Here is a 19,966-nt window from a genome sequence, read left to right on the forward strand (position 1 = left end):
CTGACTGAGAACTGCCCATGACCCCCTGAAGGGGATCGTGCACAACTGGCCAGGGACCTGAAGGAGATGCGGGCGGCAGCACTTCCCAGACCATTCGCTTTAACCTCTGCCTCCCACCAAGAATCCAGCCAGACGCAGAGCAGCCAAAGCGGCAATGCACACAGAAGACGCTCCCCATGCAGCCTGGGCATGTGCACAGCCAGCTGGGCAGGCCACGTGTAGTCCCACCTGTCGTCCTCTGTGCCCGATCCGTTAAAGCCCCTCGGCAAAGCTGGCCAAGCTGACACCTTCAGACCTGGAGGTGATTCAAAGCAGGTTCCGCACAGCGGAAAGACAAGGTGCTCGGGGGAGACGCCGTCCCAGAGGGTCCCCAGGCTCCCAGCCGGCCAGGAGAGAGACAGGCTTAAAATGGTCCCCGCACATTTGGAGAGCTGAGGCCAGAAGACAGCATCACCACTCGTAAGCCTGCAAGCCCACGGGCCGGAGCGGACGCATTTCCTTGACCTCACTTCCCAGGCTTTCATAAAGCCCCCGCCCGCCAGCTGGGTCAGAGCAGCGAGCACCCGTGTCTGGACCGTCCCTCGGGCCTAGGCACGGGCGGCGGACGTAGGAGCGCTGGCGGACCTCGGCGTCCGAGCCAGTGCACTCGGGCCAGAGGCCCTCCCCTGTCGTTTGGACAACGTATGGTACACAGGTGATCACCAGGTCACTGCGATGGGGCAGAACAAAGACCAGGAACAGGGACGCAGTCTCCAACGGAGCTCAAGCTGGCCGGAAGCATTCGAAAGGCACCAGTGCTCACGGGTGTGGAATTCATGGGCCCACTAATGTTCCTCCTAATCGTGGCAGAAAATGTGGCTTTTAAAAAGAGGGTACATCAGCCCCCAGGGCTGGTGTTAGACTGAGCACGTGCGGCCGTGACATCCTGCATGGCAAGCTGTGCCCGGAGAGGCCACAGCTGAGAGTCCTCCCACGGCTAAGAGTCCTCCCATCGCTGAGAGTCCTCCGTCCCCCGCGGCTTAGAGTCCCTCCACAGCTGAGAGTCCCTCCATAGCTGAGAGTCTTCCATCCCCCGTGGCTGAGAGTCCCCCACAGCTGAGAGTCCCCCCCAGCTCGAGCTCAGCGTGCCCTACACAGGTGCTCAGAAGGTCAGATGGCACGCCTGGCCGGTTTCTGAGGAGGCAGTTTACTCTTCCCACTCAGCAAAGCTCTGTAAGCAGGACGCAGCTCAAGGTCACTTCTGCCTTGACTCCAGGACTGGCAGGGACCACTGGAGGCTCGAGTGCACCTGTCGCCTGGCCTCGCTCTCAGTGGGTGACTGCTCTGGACACGGCCCACATCAGCATGGGCCTAAAGGTCTCATCTTAAAGTCTCGCCACACAGTGGTTTCTGTCTTCGCCAGGTAGAACACTGACCGTGGCGGGTACACCGACCTTCAACCTCATCACGCACAGGGGTCACGTCTGTGGAATGCCCTCACACACACCAAGTGTGACAAAGATGTCTGTTGACACGGAGAGAGGAAGGCAGTGGGTGTCTGGGGCAGCAGCAGCTCAGTGGGCTGGGTGGGGAGACAGCATTAAGACCAGTCTCGGGGCACGTCACAGGATCTGGGGTTATTTTACTTTGAAAGTCAGTACTAGGACCAGCAGTTGGCGTAATGGCTATGTCACCGGGCTCCCATGTAGTCGATTGCGGTTCGAGTCACAGACCCGGTGGCTGGAAACTCACACTGGGTGTGTCTGCATGCGTTGGAGGAGAAAGGATTGCGACATGGCCATCCCCCCTAGGGAGTGACTTCTCGCTTTCTGTCTCTCTGTCTCTGTCTTTCTGGCGAATGCATGCACCCTCTAGCTAAAGCCTCCACACACACACACACACACACACACACACACACACACACACAAGAGTGTCCGTACTAAGCAATGGCCGAACTTTCAAAACTAGGTAACTGCACTGATCTGCCGTGAAGACAATTCCAAGTGCCCCGACCCTGGATGTACTCCGTGCACACAGGGCTGCTGCCAGTTCCAGGCCCGCATGTGCTCCCTGGCTCTGGAATAGCTCTAATGCCCTTCCCAGAGGAGGTCCTGTGCACCCTTCCCCGGGTCCTGTCTGGATCGAAGAATTCCTCTGGTCCACACCTACTGGGACAGCGCACCAAGAAAACCACCAGGGACAAGCTGAGGCCCAAACAGTGGCATCCACACCTCACCGAACGTCCACCACCACCCCTGCTAAAGCCACCCACTGCTAGCAAGCACAGACCGCTGAGCGGGGCTGGTGGGTCTCAGAGTTCCTACAGATGCTCCACGGGGACCTGATGCGGGGCAGTAGGAGCAGAAAGGGCCGAGCCTCTTCAGCCAGGCGGCAGGCTGCCCAGCGTGACCTGTGCCTTGCCCGGCCCCGGGCTGGGCATGCAGCGGCCAAGCCTCGGTCAGGCGGCGGGCTGGGCAATGGTTTGGTGACTTTTCTAGAATATCTTTTGGAACTGGTCAACATAAAACTCACTCTGCTTCTGACCTTTAATGGCTTAAGTTACGTTTACCACCATTTCTGGTGGGGAAGGCTTGTCCATAAGGGATTAACTCCCTGAGCTACCCAGGGTCTCCGAGATTTCTGTCTGCGACTTGGCATGTAACACGGGAACACGTTTCCCAGAAGGAAACCTTTTCTACTAGAAGCGCAGTGGCACGGGACGTGCTGTCTGGGACATTACCATGAGTCTCCCTCATGTGACAAACCACTCCGGGTGGCCCAAGGCCTCCTGGAAACAGAAGACACTGTCTTTTGTGCTACAGATCAAAGGTGCTCCTGCACACGCGCCCTCCCCTCCCCTCACCCCTCCTGCACACGCGCCCTCCCCTCACCCCACCAGACACTCCCACGTGCAAGTCTGGACAACTCCTACCCAGTCTCATCCTTCCCAGCTGGGTTTACAAGGCCTCGCTTCATGGAGAAGATTCTGGAAACTACTGAAATCTACCCCTAACAGTATAAAGAGGGACATGGGTTCCAAAGATGCTGAGAGAAGCTGGGAAGTTCGGGCCCCAGAGGCTGTCAGCTGGTGCTAGGGAGTTCTCTCCCAGCAAGGGCGCTGGTCCACCGTGGCGCTGCCTGGCACTGCATCACCCACGGTGGGCTGCCCATCCCTCTCTGGGTGCCCGCGTTCCTCTTGGAGATGACCTGCCAGAACATACTTGAAATCTCCCAGGCTTGCGTGACCTGACATCGCCTCACCTAGACTTCGAGACACTTTCAAGGTGCACGTCGTGGCTCATGCTAGCGACAACCACACGGGAAGTCCTGCTACCACCCAGACACAGAGCTCCCCGGAGCAGTGCCACGTGGCCGCCCAGCTCCCGGCTAACGCCCAAGTCTTTTTGGAGTCCGTGCGACTCAGTGTCTTCCAAAAATAGAGAAGTTATTGACCCAGATTCGAACACATCAATAATACCGCCTAGCAACAGGGTTTGCTACAAACTAAGAGTTCAGAACTTGCTGACTCGGAGTCTGCCAGGCCTAAACCCCACTGAGAAGCCTTGGCCAGCAGCGCTGAGCACCAGCAAGTCCTGCACCACGCCACAGCACTCAGGCCTCGCCACAGGGCAAGAGCAGCCTGCACACCAAGCCCTGCTTCTCTTCTGTCCACTTTGTCCCCACAAGTAAGAGAAACAGACCACACCGCTAAGAGGGTCCTGCCAGGGCGACCCACCCCACACCTCTGCCCCAAGCCATCCCCAGACCATGGACACTCCTGTGGCTGGCACACTCAGGGAGCTCTCTGGATCAGAATCTGGAACCCTCCCTCCTGGGTCGCCTTGCCCAGCATCATGGTTCTGTTTGCCTGTGTTGTAGATTTTTGCCAAAGGGCACCTACACTCAACAGAAAGACAGAGACCAAGAAAGTGAGAAAGCATCCCTGGGGGGTGGCCACGCCGTCATCTCTTCTCCTCTGATCTCCTCTGGGGACCTGGGGGACAGACACGCACACACACACACACACAGTGCCTGGTAGGTTTTTCAAGTTGCCAGGTCTGGGATTCAAACTGCAGAGTCAGCCACATGGATTCCAGTGCCTTAACCTCCGTGCCACCTGCTGGCCTGCCAGGAATAGTGCTTTAGCCACTGCACCACTGTCCAGCCCACAGACTGATGTCCTGCCTCTTTATACACTTTCTTACCCTCAGACACTCCTACAGCTAGGCAAGGAGCTCGTCGCCTCCCCTGCAAAGGCAGTCTGTGGCCTTTTAAAAAAAATGGATTTTATTTATTTTTATTTAACTTTATTTACTTAGTTTAATTCGACCAAAGAGGTGGGGTGAGAGAGAGAGAGAGAAAGAGAGAAAGTGAGAATGCCAGCCACCAGGCCTGGGACTCTAACCATGGTAGGCCACGTGGGAGTCCTGCACCTTGACCACTGTGCCATTTGCCAGCCCCTCAGTCCTGTGGCTCTTAGAATGCTTGAGGGTTTTTCGCTTTTGTTTTTCAGAGCCTTCTGAAAACCCACACCAATTACAAACTCTATCGTAGCTGCCATTAACTCTGAACGCCGAACTCCCTTAGACAAGGAAGCGCCCCCACCCGTGCTGTCATCAGAGTGCACACTGTGCTGAGCGCACACCTCGCACCTGGCCGGGGCTGTGGCCACCAGGGCTGTGGCCGCCTGGGCACGCCTCCTTGCTGTGCACCGTCTGCACTACGGCAGAGCCCGCACCCCTGTAACTAGCCACGCGAGCAGCACCACCCCTGCTTAGCCTCCCCAAATGCACGCCTGTCACCCTGACTCCATCTTCATGCGAGAACAAATGGCTCTGTCTAGAACACCCATGGGTGCTCCTAGAACCCAGGACAGGCTGGGGACTAGAGAAGCAGGCACAGTCCTGATCCCATTAATAGGCACCTGTCTTCCGGAGCTCGACTCTCACCAAGGACTACCTGGATGGGGCCCTGAGTCCCTGAACAGCTGAAGGTCTGGCCCACCTGGGTCACACACCCCACCACGAGGAGCGGCCCTCACCCAGAGCCTACAGTTTAGGTCCAGCTCCAACTCACGCTGGCTGGCCCACTGGCCGCAGCCAGGGCAGGGACGAGGTGCAGGCTCCGTGAGACGCACAGGCCGCCGGGGAGGGAGCAAGCAGCATGGTGACAGCGACCTGCACTCTGAGAAGCCCGAGGCCAGCGCTGCACAGAGACGCGACAACACAGCCCAGGTTACACAACATGGGGGCGGGGAGGCCTGGGGAGGCCTAGGGAGGCCGGTGCTGGTAAGAAGGAAAGGGCCTGGTCGCCAGCCGGAGGGTGGTGGATAGCCGTGTAGGGCAGTCTCCAGCCGCAAGCCCGTTCTCCGATGACGGCTGATGGGAGAGTTCAAGATGAAGGGGACACAGGGCCGGCGTTGCAGTTACGGCGCCAGACTCCCACATGGCCAGCCACAGTTGGAGTCCCTGACCTGGCAGCTCGTTTCCTCACTTTCCCTTTCTCTCTCTCTGGTCAAATTTTAAAATAATGATTAATAAATTAATTAAATAAATAATTCTTTAAAAGTAAGACTAAGAGAACCAAACCATGGGTCTACAAACTGAAAACAGCAGCAGTAACATTCATGGCTTGGTCCAGAAGAAGCTCTGCACCCCGGCCTGCATGCCCGCCTGGGCCTCGCGGTGGCAGTCTGGGCTGAGGCAACACCACACAGACAGCGGCACGGGGGATCCTGCCGTCTGTGGAATTACACAAGGGGAGACCCTGGGCCACATCTGCCTGCATGGGAATGAGCCCTTGACCCTCGAGCCCTGTCCTCTGCGGGCTGAGGGAGGAGCCAGTGGGCTCTCCGATCCCAGCCGGCCCCTGCTTCCTCGAGGTGAGAGCAGTGTTCCGGGCCTTCCAAAACATCGTTCCATTTCGCACGTACCGGCTCGTTTGGAAGAGAAACCCATGCTGAGCAGGGTAACAACAGCAGTGAGGACGGGCCAGATGGAAAAACGCATTTTCCCCAAGTGGAAGAGCAGAATGGATTTGCCAAACAGACCTGCCAGAAAAGTCAGCGCCGTACGGACACGGACCGTCTGCTGAAGTCACGAGGCACAGGATTCCATGACAGAGAGGGTGCCGGGTGTCGGGAGCCCGCAGTGTCTGCCGTGGGCGCTGGCTGCTGCTGAGGCTCTGACAGGAGGCCCTCGGTCCGAGGGATCATCAGACCAGAGGGTAAGAATGGAGATTGTGGAGGAGAAAAGGGAGCAGTCCTACAGGGAAGAGGCGGACGGGGCGTAGAGAACGCCTCGCACAGAGAGTGGCAGAGACAGCAGCCCTGCTCATCTCTAGTGGGGCTGCATGAGAGCAGCGGGGAGACCTGGGCAGAGCCACCTGCAGCCAGTGACAGGAGCGAGGGCTCGCTGTGCCGGGACGGCGAGGCCTAGACACCGTGGGAGAGAGGGCATTAGGAAAGGCCTTCTCCAGGGACTCCGGGTGGTGACACCGCTGGCGTCACTGACGTCTGTCTGGGGCCCTGTCCGGAGTCCTGGGGCTGCGCGGGAGCCCACGCACCTGCCGCCCTGTTACTAACCCTTGGACTCTCCGCCCCCGCCCTCAGGACCCAGGCTCCAGCCGGGACGGTGTTCTCTGTGATGGCAGACAAGCACATCGCGCTGACGGGGTAACACTGGTGCCACGGCCAGCAGGTAGTGTGGTAGTTAGGGTGGCTGGATGCCACGTGGGTGACAGCAAGTTCAAGTCCTAGACCCAGCAGCTCAAAAAGCACGCCAGGCACGCGCATGTGCGTACCCCAACCCTGAAAGGAAGATGGAGAAGGGACGGCCACGTGGCCAGTCCCCCGGGGGATGCTTTTTCACCCCCATCCCCACTCTCTCTTCCAGCAAGTGCACACACCATGAAGCAAACTTTTTTTTTTTGGGAGAGATTTTCACTGTAGGGCGCGTGCGCTCGCCAGACAGACAGAGAGAGACATAGAGACAGAAAGCGAGAAATCACCCCCCAGGGGGGATGGTCACGCCGCAATCCCTTCTCCTCCATTCTCCTCTCGGGATCTTGGGCAGGCACGCACACGCGCGTGGCGTGAGTTTTAAGCCACCGGGTCTGGGACCCGAACCGCGGGCGACTACGTGGGAGTCCAGCGACATAGCCATTACGCTAACTACTGGTTCCCCATGAAGCAAACTTTTTAAGAAAAGAAACCCTGATTCTATTTCCTAAGTTTCAATAGACTTTTGTTTCCGATTATAGCAGAAACAAAGGGACTGTCTTTGTAGAATGCCACTTGTGCATGAGTTCAGACCCAACGGCATTTCAGCCATGGTGACCCCCCACCAGCACAGACCCGAGCCGCTCACTGGCTGGAAGCAGAGGAAGCCCCCATGGGAGGCCACGGAGGAGGCCCGAGAAGCGCAGAGCAAGGTGAGGAGCCTGACTGCTGACACGCAGAGGGGGTGGCGAGACTCCTGGGCACGTCTTTGGCTCCGACGAGAGCATCTACTCCGTACTCCCACGCCACAACTGCTGCACCGCTGTCCGAGGAAGACCCCACGCGTGCTATCAAGATCAAACTGCCTAAAGCTGTCCCACTCCGCGCTCCAAGGGGTCAAGAGGAAGCCCAAGGCTGTGGCTTCCTTCTGCCCAGATGCACGAACACCCCCAGGCGCTCCAGCCCCGACGGACACTGCAGGCCTGGCTGGTGATGAGAAGGAGTGGGGACCACCCACGAGCTTGGTAGAGACCACTCTGCTTACGACTCTCGCGGCAGCCCCGGGGTACACTTTATGCAAAAGGAAGAGTGTCGGACTCCGTAAGGACAACTGGGACGTGGTACCTGCCTCTTGGGCAGAAACTCAAAGGAGTTCAGGAAGAGAGACCCCCAAGCCACCTGCAGCCTCACTCCGTCCTGGACAGCAAATCTCTCTGAAGGCCTTCACGCCAGGGACCTGGCTTTGCAGACCACCCTTTTCCAGGCGTGTTCAAGGGCCAGTTACCCTCTCAGCAGCAACCTCATCAAACGTGAGGAAATGCTAACTCGGAGTTCTCCGCCAGGCGGGAGCTACCGAGCAATCTCACAGGGAAGCGAAGGTGGCCCCGGGGCGACACCCTCCTCCGGCGCCACCACGAGTAAGCCCAGCACTTCTGCAGCCCTCCGTGAGAGCCATGACCCCTGGGAACGCCGTGCTCGAGCTCCATGCACAGCGGGCCACTCGGCAGTGGGCAGAGAGCACCTACCTGTCCGTCCTGCCCCACGTGGTGGATCTGGAGGTTGCCCTGCAAGAGAAGGAGGAAGCCGTCAGGGACAGGGCAGCTCAGACACAAAGGTAAGGGCCGCCCATGCCACTCGGACCAGGGAGCCACTGCAGCAGCGAGCCGCAACGGCACGGCACGGCACGGCACGGGGAGCCCGCAGGCTCCGGGCTCTCCTCTGTTCTTATAAAGGCCAGCAAACACAGCCGCTCAGAGGACACCACACACATCCCTGGCCTCAGCACCAAGTCCAAGTGTCACCTTCCTTATTGCTTCTTATTCTGAAACCATCTTGGACTCACGAGGAGTAGCCTAGCCAGTCCGTGTCCCAGGCCGCCTCCCCCATGAGCAGCACAGCAAGACAGCAGCACCAGCAGCGGCGTCAGCCGAGCGGGTGTAACTCAGCCACCGACCTGCTCGGCTCCACAGGGAGAGAGTCATTCTCATTGTTTTAAAAAAAAGGTTTAAAAGGGCTGGTGATAGGTTAGGTATTCTCAGTTTAGCAAAATAACTCATTTTAATCGCCCCGGGTAAGGCCTCATTATCATAAGAAGGCTGCATATCCTAAGTCATCACAAGAGACCACGGGTACCAGCAGCAATCCTTCTCACCTACTGGATCCAACCTCCAGTGGAAACAAACGGTACAGAACTATACAAATAAGGTGGATTCAGTTTGCAAGACTGAAACAAAATAAACATTAAGAAATTCCAAGTCAAAAAGTAGTCTCAAGGTTATAAAAGCCAGGTGTGTTGACTCTGTTTTAACCACTGTATCCGCTTTCAAATGGTCACACTCTGGGGAAGCGTCCATGCCTTCATGGCTGGCCTCTGGGACTGGCATCCAGCTCCCACGGGCTCCCGCCCCAGGGCATCGCAACTGCCTGCCAGCCTGGGCTGTGGAACGGCCAGTAGTACCCTCCCAGCAGCTGGACCGCCCTGGGCAGCTGGAGGACATCAGGCCAGGCAGGTAAGCCGGCGCCCCGGGAGCTCTGGATCGGGCCCCCTTGAACCACCGCACTCACACCGGCCCTTGGCAGCTCAGGGTGAGGTGGTGCTCTGAGACCACACGGGCCTGACAGCCCATAGCCCCGTGGCCGCGTCGCTGGCATACACGCACGTGTCAGTGTTGTGTGATGAGAGGATTTGCTGCCCTGTCCGTGCTAATCACAGTCAGCGGGACAGTTTCGGGGGCCCAGACCTCTGGGAGGGGACAGACGCTCCCGGGAGGAGCAGGGGTAAGAGCCAGGCATGGCCTCCCAGTGTGACCTCACGGACTCCTCAGCTCCACGCAGCGGTACTGGTCCCCTGTGCTGGGAGGGAGCTGGGCTGGCAGAGTCACCCCTGCAGGGTGACCACTCTCCACCTCACCAGGGGCCTCCCCAGGAGGGAAGGGCCGAGAAGGCTGCCAGAGAGATTCCCCTTCGGAGCAGAGGAGCCCACACAGCAAGTCTTCACAAAGACAGACAGACAAGAGGTGTGCAGACAGACAGGCAGCACAGCCTTGTTCCCAAGGCCCTAGCGCTGACACAGAATGGTCCAGGGAGCTGAGGACACGGAGCCCGCGGGGGCAGTGCAGCGAGCCAGGTGGCCGGACTCACCTCGCTGTCCTGCGTGATCTGCACCTGCTCCCCCTGAGGCACCTGGGCGATGTGGAGGTGTCCCTGTGGGATCCGCAGCAAGAGGACAACAAGAAGCATCAGGAGGAAATCGAGACCCAAGGAAACAAGAACCGTTTTCCGGAACGTCTGTTTCCACTATCTGCTCACGGGCGAGAGGAGCCTAATCCCGAGCAGCGCAACCCTGCGCATGTGGAGGAAAGCCTCTCAAACCCCTCTGTAACTCCGAGTTAACGGCGTGGCTGCAGTGTTTCCCGAAGGACAAGGGGGCCTGGGACGCACCTGTCCTGCCTTCAAGTGTCACTGAGCGAGTTAACTCGCGAATGTGAGGGACAGAGGGAACACCTGGATGGCTACTCTTTCTCCAGTTACACTTCCAGCTGGAAAGCCCAGAGCTCTGGAGGGTCACCAGGGACTTTCTGGTCGAGTCGGGATACAGGAGGGTCTCTGGCAACATGTGGTTGCTGTGGCTCACAGCTGCAGACAGACTGCCCTGCCAACAGGCCGGGCGGGAAGGTCCACGTGGCTATCTAAACAGCTCAAATACTCAGTGTGGTGCCAAAAAATCATGGAGTCCCACTCAAACACAGGCAAGGAAATCGTCCTGTAAAGTTTAACTTAGCTAAATGAGATGAATGCTCATCATCTGATGTGCCTTCTCAGGCTAGATGTCCCGTGTAAGCCTACGTGGAAGGCCTCTGCTGAGTTCTCGCAGAGCTTCCTTCCTTCCGTGACAGTGGCAGCCTCTGTGACGTCGAGCGAGCAAACGTAACAGGCCTGTTACATTCACGACTTGTAGCCACCTCGCCGCCTTCGCAAGTGAAGGAAGAAGCCCTCTGAAAGTGCCTGCTCGGCATTTTCTGGAAGCCTTCCCTTCCAGGCACAACCACGCTGCGCTGGGATGAGAAGCGTGCCTTACAGAGCCCGCAGATCCCCCGCTTCCCGAGAAGGCTGGGGGCGGCATGGAGCTACATCTTGATGGCATCTCCTGAAGCCCCCCAGGAGCTGGGCGACCTCGAACACTGACCCCAGCTCCCTGGCCAGGTTTCTAAAGGCCTTCCTTCCCTTCCTGCCACCTCCCACCCTCGCGCTGCAGGAGCCGTGCAGTCTACAGAGGTTCCTCGACCGGGAGCTGGCCCAGCTTGGCCCTGGGTGCCCCGATGCAAAGGCCGAGAAGGGGAGGCAGGGCGCGCTGGCTCACGGCCGAGGCCACGCCTACACGCTGGTGCTCAGGGCACCTCCAAAGGAAGCACTACGTGGTGCCTTGGCCGCAAGTGTTTCCCATGGTCTGCAGAGAGAGCCACGTGCCCTTCCCTCAGCAGATGTCCGTGCTCCAAACTGGGCCGTGAGCGGTCTCCTGCTTCCTGGGAGGACAGGCAGAAGCAGAGCCCACTGGGCAGCTGAACCTGAGCTGACAGGGCAGCAGACTGTGAGGGTGAGGACCGGTGGCCGTTCTCCCACACTGTGACTGCAGCCACACAGCGTCGTCACCAGCAACGAGAAGGCCGCACTCTGGTCAGAGGCCCTGCGGGGCAGCCTGCAGTGTCCCCAGCTGGCTGCCCACCTTCCCCCGAGGCCCACCACAGTAGCGAGAAGGGTACATACTACTTGGACCTGTCCGTCCTCGCCGATCTGGTGGATCTGCACCTGCTGGGCGTTGGCCAGGGCATAGTGCAAGGCCTGGGGCTGTGGCTGCTGGAGCTCGCTGGCAGGCGGCGGGGTGCCCATCATGGTCTCTGTGGGGCGAGAGGCATGCTCGTTAAACAATGGCCACCAGGCCCCTCTTGTCCCTGACCTGTGACCCTCCCCCACCAGAAGAGGAAAAGATTAGCCGTGCTCCAAGCCATGGACCGAGGTCTCTTCACGGAGAGCAACATGGCCCGGTTTGCATAGCTGAGACTCCCAGCAGGCACCAGTGCCCAGACTGAGCATCGCTTCCCGACTACACCCCTCCTAGTCCCATCGCCTTACTTAAATGAAGGCAGCTCCTCAGCACAGATCTGCAGGAAGGAAAAATGAAACCATCTGCTCTATTGTTTCAGACCAGCAGGAAGTATCAATAGCATTTGTCTGCGGATAATTAAACAAGGGGAGAAGCCCACCCACTCAGAGACACGGTGCTGGACAACCTCCCGCTGTTTAATCGGGATGAGAGCACACTTGCTCAGATGTACTGCATGTCAATGTGGGCACGTGTCTGTCTGTGTCCCCGAGACACCGAGGACGTCACGAGTGCAGAAAGCTGCTTTGGACGTGCACGCATCGTGACTGAGAGAAGCAGGTGATGAATCAAAATCTTTGAAGCATAGAAATATACTACGATGAAATTCTGTGAGAGACGAATGGAAAAATGAAAGGTAAAATTTCTGCTTGTTGCAGCTTTTCATGCAGATTTTTAGCAGCTAACGGTAAGTGTCAAACTGCCACGGTATGTGGAATCACAGAGTGCATTTTTAAACATTCTAACAGTAATAAGAGGTTAATACGATACACTGGAAAGGACATCCTTTGCACTTTGAACCATATCGACCAATTTTAGGTGTTAACTTTTTAAATATCAACTTAAAAACACGCAGGAGTGGACTGCCACAGGCTTCAGTAAGAGGAGCGCCACAGCTCTAGATAATAACCAGTCACTAAATCGCGTGTGTGCAAATGCTAATCGACCATCTGAACGGTTCAAGGATATCAGGGAGAGTGGCAATGCCCAGAGTTCTTTCTCTTTTCTTGGGAGAGAGATTTTTGCTGTAGGTCGTGTGTGCTCGCCAGAGAGAGATGGAGAGACAAAGAGCAAAAAAGTCACCCCCAGGGGGATGGCCATGCCGCAATCCCTCCTCCTCTCAGATTTTGGACACGCACGCACATGCGCCTGGTGTGTTTCCAGCCTCTGGGTCTGGGACCTGAATGGTAGTTGGCCATGCGGGAGTCCAGCGACATTACCATTACGCCGTCTGCTGGTCCCCAGAGCTCTTAAATAAATGAAAAGCACAGAAGCTATGGTCTGTGGGTAAAAGGCAATGGCTTCTGAATCCAAGACCTGCTTGGCTGAACGAGCAGCCGTTGCGGCCACACCCCGGGAAGACCAGTCCACGTCCACGCCAATATCTGCACTGACACTAGGTCCAGCACAAACCTGCAGCAGCTACTCGTCTGCAATCGAGGACAGATGAGAGCTGCAGCCAGGAACTGGAGCCATGCGCACGCTGCGGTGAGGTCAGGGAGCAGGAGGGGCTCCGGACCGTGCAGCCCGCGCAGCCCGTGCAGCCCGTGCAGCCGTGAGCTGAGCACAGGCATGCAAGAGGCCCTCGGTGCCCCTGGCCTGGGCGGCCTCCTTGTGTCCAGAGGACTCACTAAGAAAGCCGGCGTCAAGGGCTGGTGCTCAGTGACTCTCACATGCTGGCCTCTTGGCAGACACCCACCTATTCCGACTGACCTGGAGGCTCACCAGGAAAAAAAACGAACTGTATTTAAATCATGTTTAATTTGCCAGAGGGCATGTACACTCCTAGAGAGAGGGAGAGAAAAGGACCAGAAGAAAGCACCCGACAATTCCTTCTCCTCCACTCTTCATCCTGGTGGCGTTTGGGGCACACACACACATGTCCAGCATCTTCTTCAAGCTACACGGGCCAGGATTCTAACTACCAAGTGGGAGCTGGCTTGCTGAACCACCAGGCCACAGAGTTGGCCTGAACTGTATTTTATTGGATTTGATTTTAAGAGAGATTTCTGCCATAGGGTGCGTGTACTCACCAGAGAGACACAGAGGGAGACAGAAAGCAAGAAGTCCACCCCCACCCCGCCTTGGGGCATGGTCACGCTGCAATCCCTCCTCCCCTACTCTGCCCTAGGGATTGTGAGCACGCACACGCTTGCACCTGGCTGGAGTTTCAAGCTGCCAGGTTCGGAACTTGAACAGCAGTCAACTACGTGGGATTCCAGAGACGTAACTTTCGCCATCTGCTGGCCCCTCGAACTGTAACGTTAATGGTACAACTGGCCGCCTTAATCTGAAGCACACGTTAAAAATGTATGGCCCCACCACGCAGAAGCCTGACATCGACACCTGACCGAACCGATGTCTAAGCACCCCTTCCAGCTCAGGGCTTCGCGGTCTGTGCTCAGACCCCGGAGTGGGCTCACCTCGCAGCAGGCGCTTCTACACGGCCCGTGGGAGCCCCTTTCTGCTGACACCTCACAAGTAAGCAACACGCCCTGGCTGGAATGACCTACTCCTGTCACCAAAGCAGCCTTAACGTCAGTGTGTCAGTCCACAGGTCAGTCCGAAGAGTGATGTCTGACGCCCTGTCTGGTGGCCTCTACCTGGGCGCCCGCTCTGCTTTGTGCCCCAGCTAAGCCTGAACACGGGACAGAGCAGCCAAGCCGATGGAGGACGGGCTCCATTTTCTCAAAACGCATTCGACCCAGTGCTTGTGGGAGGGATGGCCCTCTGCCGAGGCCTGGGTCCCACGCAATCCTGAAAGGCCGTGCCTGGCTTTCTCAGAAGGACACACTAGACGCAACAGCTCAGAAACTCATCCTTCTCTCTAGGCAGACAAGCACACCTACCAGCCACGGGGCTCGAACTATGTTCACAGCACGCACCTGGGCTGCGGGAGCCCCCCTGGATTCCACCCTCCCTCCGAGCCGTGGCTTCTGGGCCTTGCCGTCTGCGTCCCAGGGTCCTGGGTGCCCAGCCACAGTCTGAACGGTGTGCCTGAAGGGCCAGAGTGACTCCACTTGTTTCGGGGCGACTCCATTTCGTTAAACCCCCCTTGCTGAGAATCGGCGCCATCTCAAGGGGGTGAGCTGGTCCCGCAGAAGAGGGTCATAGTGAGAACAGGAGAGGTACCAGAGGCCTGAAGCCACTTTCTCTCCCAACGTAGGTCTAAAGACCCATCAGTAAAGGACAGCTTGCTTGAGAATCCACAGCCCATGGGGAGCTGTGTGAGTGCCTTCCTCAGCAGCCCTCGGCCTCCTAACAGCCAAGTAGACACCCAGCCGACTAACACCGCTCTCAACTCTGCCCCGCTGTGCCGGTGAGATTGAGAGCCCTGGCCCAAGCCGGAATAAAAACGACCCTTGTGTGCTCACAGCGGATTCAGCTCCTTGTGGTCTTTTGGGAATTCTGTGACCGGGGCACTACAGTGCCCAGTGCCCAGCCATGCTCTGCTTACACGTCCCTGCTGCCACACGTGGTCTCGGGCACCACCTGGGCATTTGTCAGCAAAGCCACTCCTCAGGCACTGGACCTGCCATGAGCCAGGGGTCCCTGCAGGCTGAGCTTCTGCCTCGACCCCCAGGGCTCTTCCTTGATGGCTTACAGTGCCCCAGAGCGCCTAGCTCGGAGGGCAGCTCCGTGTGTCCTACGACCCCTTGGGGCTCACTGAGAACACGCACCAAGTACGGGCTGAGCTGCTGAGCTCTGGGGCAGACCAGGACGCTGGGACACAGACAAGGTCCCAGCTGAGCTCAAGCACCTCCCAGAACCTGCTGTCCTTCAGCCTCTCTGAGGGCCTCTGCTCCTGTCTGATTCTTCACGGAGGTGCCACCTGAGAAGGCCCAAGACCATGGATCTGAGTTCCCTGCAGAGCCAGGAGGCCTGCTCCAGCCAGTTCTCGGCAGAAAGCCAGCCCTGAGACAAAAGGCGGAGCAGCAGGGGCCAGGCACCTCCGGCCACACCGCCCCAGGCCCCTGACTCACTGCAACCGGCCTCCGAGCCGCGGGCGACCTGGCTCCAAACGTGCGAGGCCGACTTCATCTCATCCACTCTGCCCGCAAGGCCTTTCGGCTCCTCCCGTGCTGGCCACCGTGGCCTGCAGCAGAGCTCGCTCCTGAGGCCATGGGCAGGCTGCGCAGTGTGGACCTGACTCTCCACTTGGCCTCCCAGATGAGCACCGCCAGGCCACAGAGGCGGTGGTGCCGGCAGGTGCTCAGCCCCGCCTTCTTTGCCCTTTGAGGTGGAAGTGGCATTTTCACGGGGCCTTGTTCGGCCAGTCATCTCCGGCCTGGGCTCTCCCTATTCACTACTTTCCCGGCCACGGTCCCCTGCCTCTTGGTATTCTGGGATGGAGCCCAGACGCCGTTTCACTCTGCTGGGTGTCTGGGCACTGCTGCCTTCCTCTCATAGGTTGGCCTTGTGGTCCAGTGTGGTCCTGCCGCGGCGCTGGTGCCCCAACCGTACACCGAGGGCCCCACTCTGGCCGTGGGAGGTCACAGCACCCCCACTTTGGGGCAGGCATGACTCAGAACTTAGCAAAGCCTCGAAGGGAGCCCGGCAGACTTCAGAGCTCAGGCTTGGACAGCACGCCTGTCCTCAGACCCAGTCGCCACCTTCAGCTGCTTGGCCTCTCCACGCATTGTCCCCTCGGCTAGGACACAGCTGTTCGGCCTCTCCACGCATTGTCTCCTTGGCCTGGGCCCTCGCGCCACATGGTCCAAAGTGTGCCTCTGGAGCCCACCACGTGGTGACGACAGCTCAGCTCTGCCCCTTCTCCCGGGGATCACTGGCCTGCTGCCCAGCTCTCTCAGGCTGTCCACACCACCACGGCCCGAGGGGCAGGGCTGGCCTCTGCTACCGTGCATGACCCAGAGCCGGGATCTGCTCCCCTTCGTTATGAACGCACCTTCTAACTGTACAAGTGGAGTGGCCACCCTGGAAATACGGAAGCTGTGCCCAACGAGGGGAGGCCACGGCTCTAAGCCTGCTTCCTCTAGGTGGCACAGCTGACCTGGTCCGGAGGGGTCTCGGTCACCTGATCACATGGCATTGGTCTCTGATCGAACTACATCCACGCTCTGCTGCCCGGGAGCTGCCCCACAGCCCATCTCAAGTCACAACCGTACATCCATCGCTTGCTTCGATGCCACAGGCGTCCCCTCCCCAGGGAACTGTCTCCCACTTTCACGTGGGACTCCGAGCCGCATCACAGAGGCCTGGACCCCTCCCGAGAATTCTTTACACCTGACACTCAATACACGCTGCTGGACCAGCTTTGGGCCTGGTGGCTAAGGCAGCTGGTCCCACAGGGCTGAGTGTGCAGTTCAAGTCCCAGACCTGGTGGCCTGGGAAGCATACCAGCTGCATTGTGTGCCCAAGATCCCACAATGAGGCAGAGAGGAGGGGTGTGCCAAGACCGTGCCCCAGGGGCTCTCTCCCTCTCCTACTCCCCAGGGAGCACACGCACTCTCTGGCAAAACATTTAGAAACTGAAACCAGTGAGAACGCAGCATCAGGGGTGTGGCCCGTGTGGCCTACAGCAGCCGGCTACCTCCCATCTTCAAGAGCCTCTGGCAACAGCTAAGACCAGGGATCTGATGACTTCCCAAACAACTGGAAGGAGAACACATCCTGAAAGTCATTCACAAAGGACAGGACCTGGAGAATTCCAGGTGACCTGGCTCGAGACCCGTGGGGCTTCCAGAACAGAGTTCCAGTCCACGAAGCCTCCCCTTACAGAGAGCCTGCAGCAGCCCCACGGGCCCACGCCCAGGCCACGGTCAGAGCTCAAGTCCCAAAAGCTGCTGCAACAGAGCCGCTGCAGGGTGGGAAAGGACCGTTCTCGCGGGCATTCGCGGAGCTGCTCCAGACGTCCGGGTGAGAAGCACAGCTGGCCCTATGCAGCCCTCCGAGGGAGGCACCACCCATCCCCCACAACACCCAGGAGGTACTCGGAGAACCCCCAGCCCCACTGTAGGGGAGTGGGAGCAAGTCAGGACCGCCCACACCCACCCCTGTAGGTACCGCAGACCGCAGCCGCCTCACCTCCGCCCTCCACCCAGCAGCTGTGTGCTTGGGCACCCAGGCTGGGCAGGGTTCAGGGCTGCCCAGCCATTCTGTCCGGGTGCCAGCTGTGTCCCGCCTTGAGCCCATGCCCCACAGGGGGGCCTTGTCACCCGCCGCCCAGGATGGCCCTCACAGAAGGGCCTGAGGCCACCCAGTGTAAGATGAACAGACAGGCCCTGCAGGGGCTCACGAGCCCACCTACCCCTCTGCAGACAGCATCAGGGCCCAGGGCCAGGTCCCGAGTCTCCCCAGATCCCACGGGCTGGGCAGGCCTCACCCTGGACCACTGGGCTGAGGGGCACAAACAGCCCGGCCGCGTACCTGACGCACTGTAGGAGGAGGACGGTGTCCTCCGCGAGAAGCTCTTCACCGCCAGGCTCTGGCCACGCTGCTTCCGCCGCCACGCCGTCCGGCACTTGGAGTCGATGCTCTGCTTGATCCGATACCAGTCGGATTCCGTGATTCCAAACTTATAGAAGAGGTGACCTGGAAAAGCACAGCCCAGGGAGCTGGATCAGGCCTCCCCGCCCAGTCAGGGGCCTGCACAGAGCCCACTGCGGGCCTCAGCAGCACACACGTCACTTCACACTCGGGCTCTGGCCTGGTCCTACACCTGGGAAGGCGAGGAGCAGGCCACCCCAAACACACGTGCCCCGGGTGCCCCTCTCCCCGCCCCGACGCGGACAGCACCCGCTGTGAGGGACAGGCTTTCAGGAGCTCCGGGGAGCCCCTGCAGCCCACCGTGCTGCGCAGCCACCCTCCCCTCCGCTGGTCTCGGCTGGGACAGCACCTCGACAATGCTGCCCTGGGTCCATGCTGGCCCTGGGCCCGGCCCCGACCCTGCTCCGCCTGTCCTCAGACCACTCTCACCTCCTGCCATTTAGAGAAAGCCCATGGTGGCTGTGTTTGCATGAAGTCCCACAAACAAGGACTTTCGTTCTGTCAACATGCAGGTGGCAGCCCGGGTTTTCCTGACATAGATACCAGGTTATCGGCAAAGTCAAAGTGCATTTTTCTGTGCAGAAATGCATCATGACTTTCCCGATGACCCAATAAAAGCTTAAAAGTGCGCTGAATAAACGGTGGCCAGCTGGGGGCATGGCGGTTACGGCAGCGGGTCCCACAGGGCCAACGGCATGGGTCTAATTCCCAGGGGCTGCAGAGACATGCCAGGCACATGTGCGTGTGTGCCTAACACCCCGAGAGGAGCAGGGCTCGCGGCGCGGCCCTCCGCCATGGGGTGCTTTCTCTCTCTTTCCCGCTCCCAGGAAAGTGCACACGTCCTACTGCAGAAATCTGAGATCAGCCGCCCTTGCACTGGTACACATGTGAGGGCCCTGCCTTCTCAAATGAGTGCCCCCCACGCTGCAGGGGCAGGAGGCCATGCAGTCCCTGCTGGAGCCCCGCCCACACCCCGCCACACCTTGCTCGGCCTTCTCGGCACCTGACGGCGGGAGGAAAACTGACTGCGGACGAAGGACTACACGTTCTCCTGACCATGCCGACCTCCTGGCTGCCTTAGGCAGCTTCTCTGGTTAATGGAAATGAACAGATGAAATTCAAAATGTAATAGTTGAAGGAGAAAAGCTGAAAACGTCCTGTTTTGACTAAGAAAAGCACTGAGTTTGGATCATCTATGGAAAGTTAAATGACTGCCCATCCCTAAATAACCAAAGCGACGCGGAGCTCATGTTCCCAAGTGCCATGCTAAGTACCGGAGTCTCTTCGGTTTTAGAAACTCACTTCTCGCGCTTGCTGTGAGCATGTGCTTGAGGCGGGCCTGACCCCGAGTACGACGACCACCCTGCTGTGCTCCAGCTGGAAGAGACGGGGCCAGAGAGGCAGGTGCAGGGGAGTGCAGGACCCACGGCAGCTCAGCAGTGCTTCCAGCCTCCCTCGTGGAAGAAAACCCATGGCGGAGCAGCAGCTCTGACTTCTGATTCTGAGGTCACCTCTCAAATACGTGCTGAGCGCTAGATACCGGACGGGGCTTCCCGTCGGGGACGGCTCCCGGGTCCTGGGCTCCTCACTCACTCCAGTGACTGGAGAACCCAAAAAGGACCTGGCAGGCAGCATAGCCACACTGGCACCAGCAGAAAGCCCTGCAGGCGAGGGCCATGCGGGAGGCCGGGGCTCGGGTCCCAGACCAACCTGCACAGGTCACCAGTCAAGGGCAGTAGCTTTGCTTCTGGTCCTTGCCACAAGGAGGCTCGGCTGGAGGCCTGGACATGGCAGGACCCTGTGGAGGCCTCACTCGCTCACCTCATTAACACACACACACACACACACACACACACACACCACCCCCTCACAGTAAACACTTC

At 58.8% G+C, this 19,966-nt stretch overlaps 1 protein-coding gene across 1 annotated transcript in view; it reads right to left on the reverse strand.

The window, feature by feature from the left end:
* The window catches only part of BANP (BTG3 associated nuclear protein), a 94,749-nt gene that overhangs the window by 7,911 nt on the left and 66,872 nt on the right, over positions 1 to 19,966 (reverse strand). The window contains exons 8-11 of the mRNA XM_006152543.3: positions 17,964 to 18,128; positions 11,462 to 11,592; positions 9,839 to 9,901; positions 8,224 to 8,262 (exon numbers count right to left, since the gene is read on the reverse strand). Of these exons, the coding sequence (XP_006152605.1) occupies positions 8,224 to 8,262; positions 9,839 to 9,901; positions 11,462 to 11,592; positions 17,964 to 18,128 (398 nt within the window). The remainder of the gene's footprint in view (positions 1 to 8,223; positions 8,263 to 9,838; positions 9,902 to 11,461; positions 11,593 to 17,963; positions 18,129 to 19,966) is intronic.

This window comes from Tupaia chinensis, unplaced genomic scaffold, assembly GCF_000334495.1.
Source record: "Tupaia chinensis unplaced genomic scaffold, TupChi_1.0 Scaffold000355_1, whole genome shotgun sequence".
In the NCBI taxonomy this organism is placed as follows: domain Eukaryota; kingdom Metazoa; phylum Chordata; class Mammalia; order Scandentia; family Tupaiidae; genus Tupaia; species Tupaia belangeri.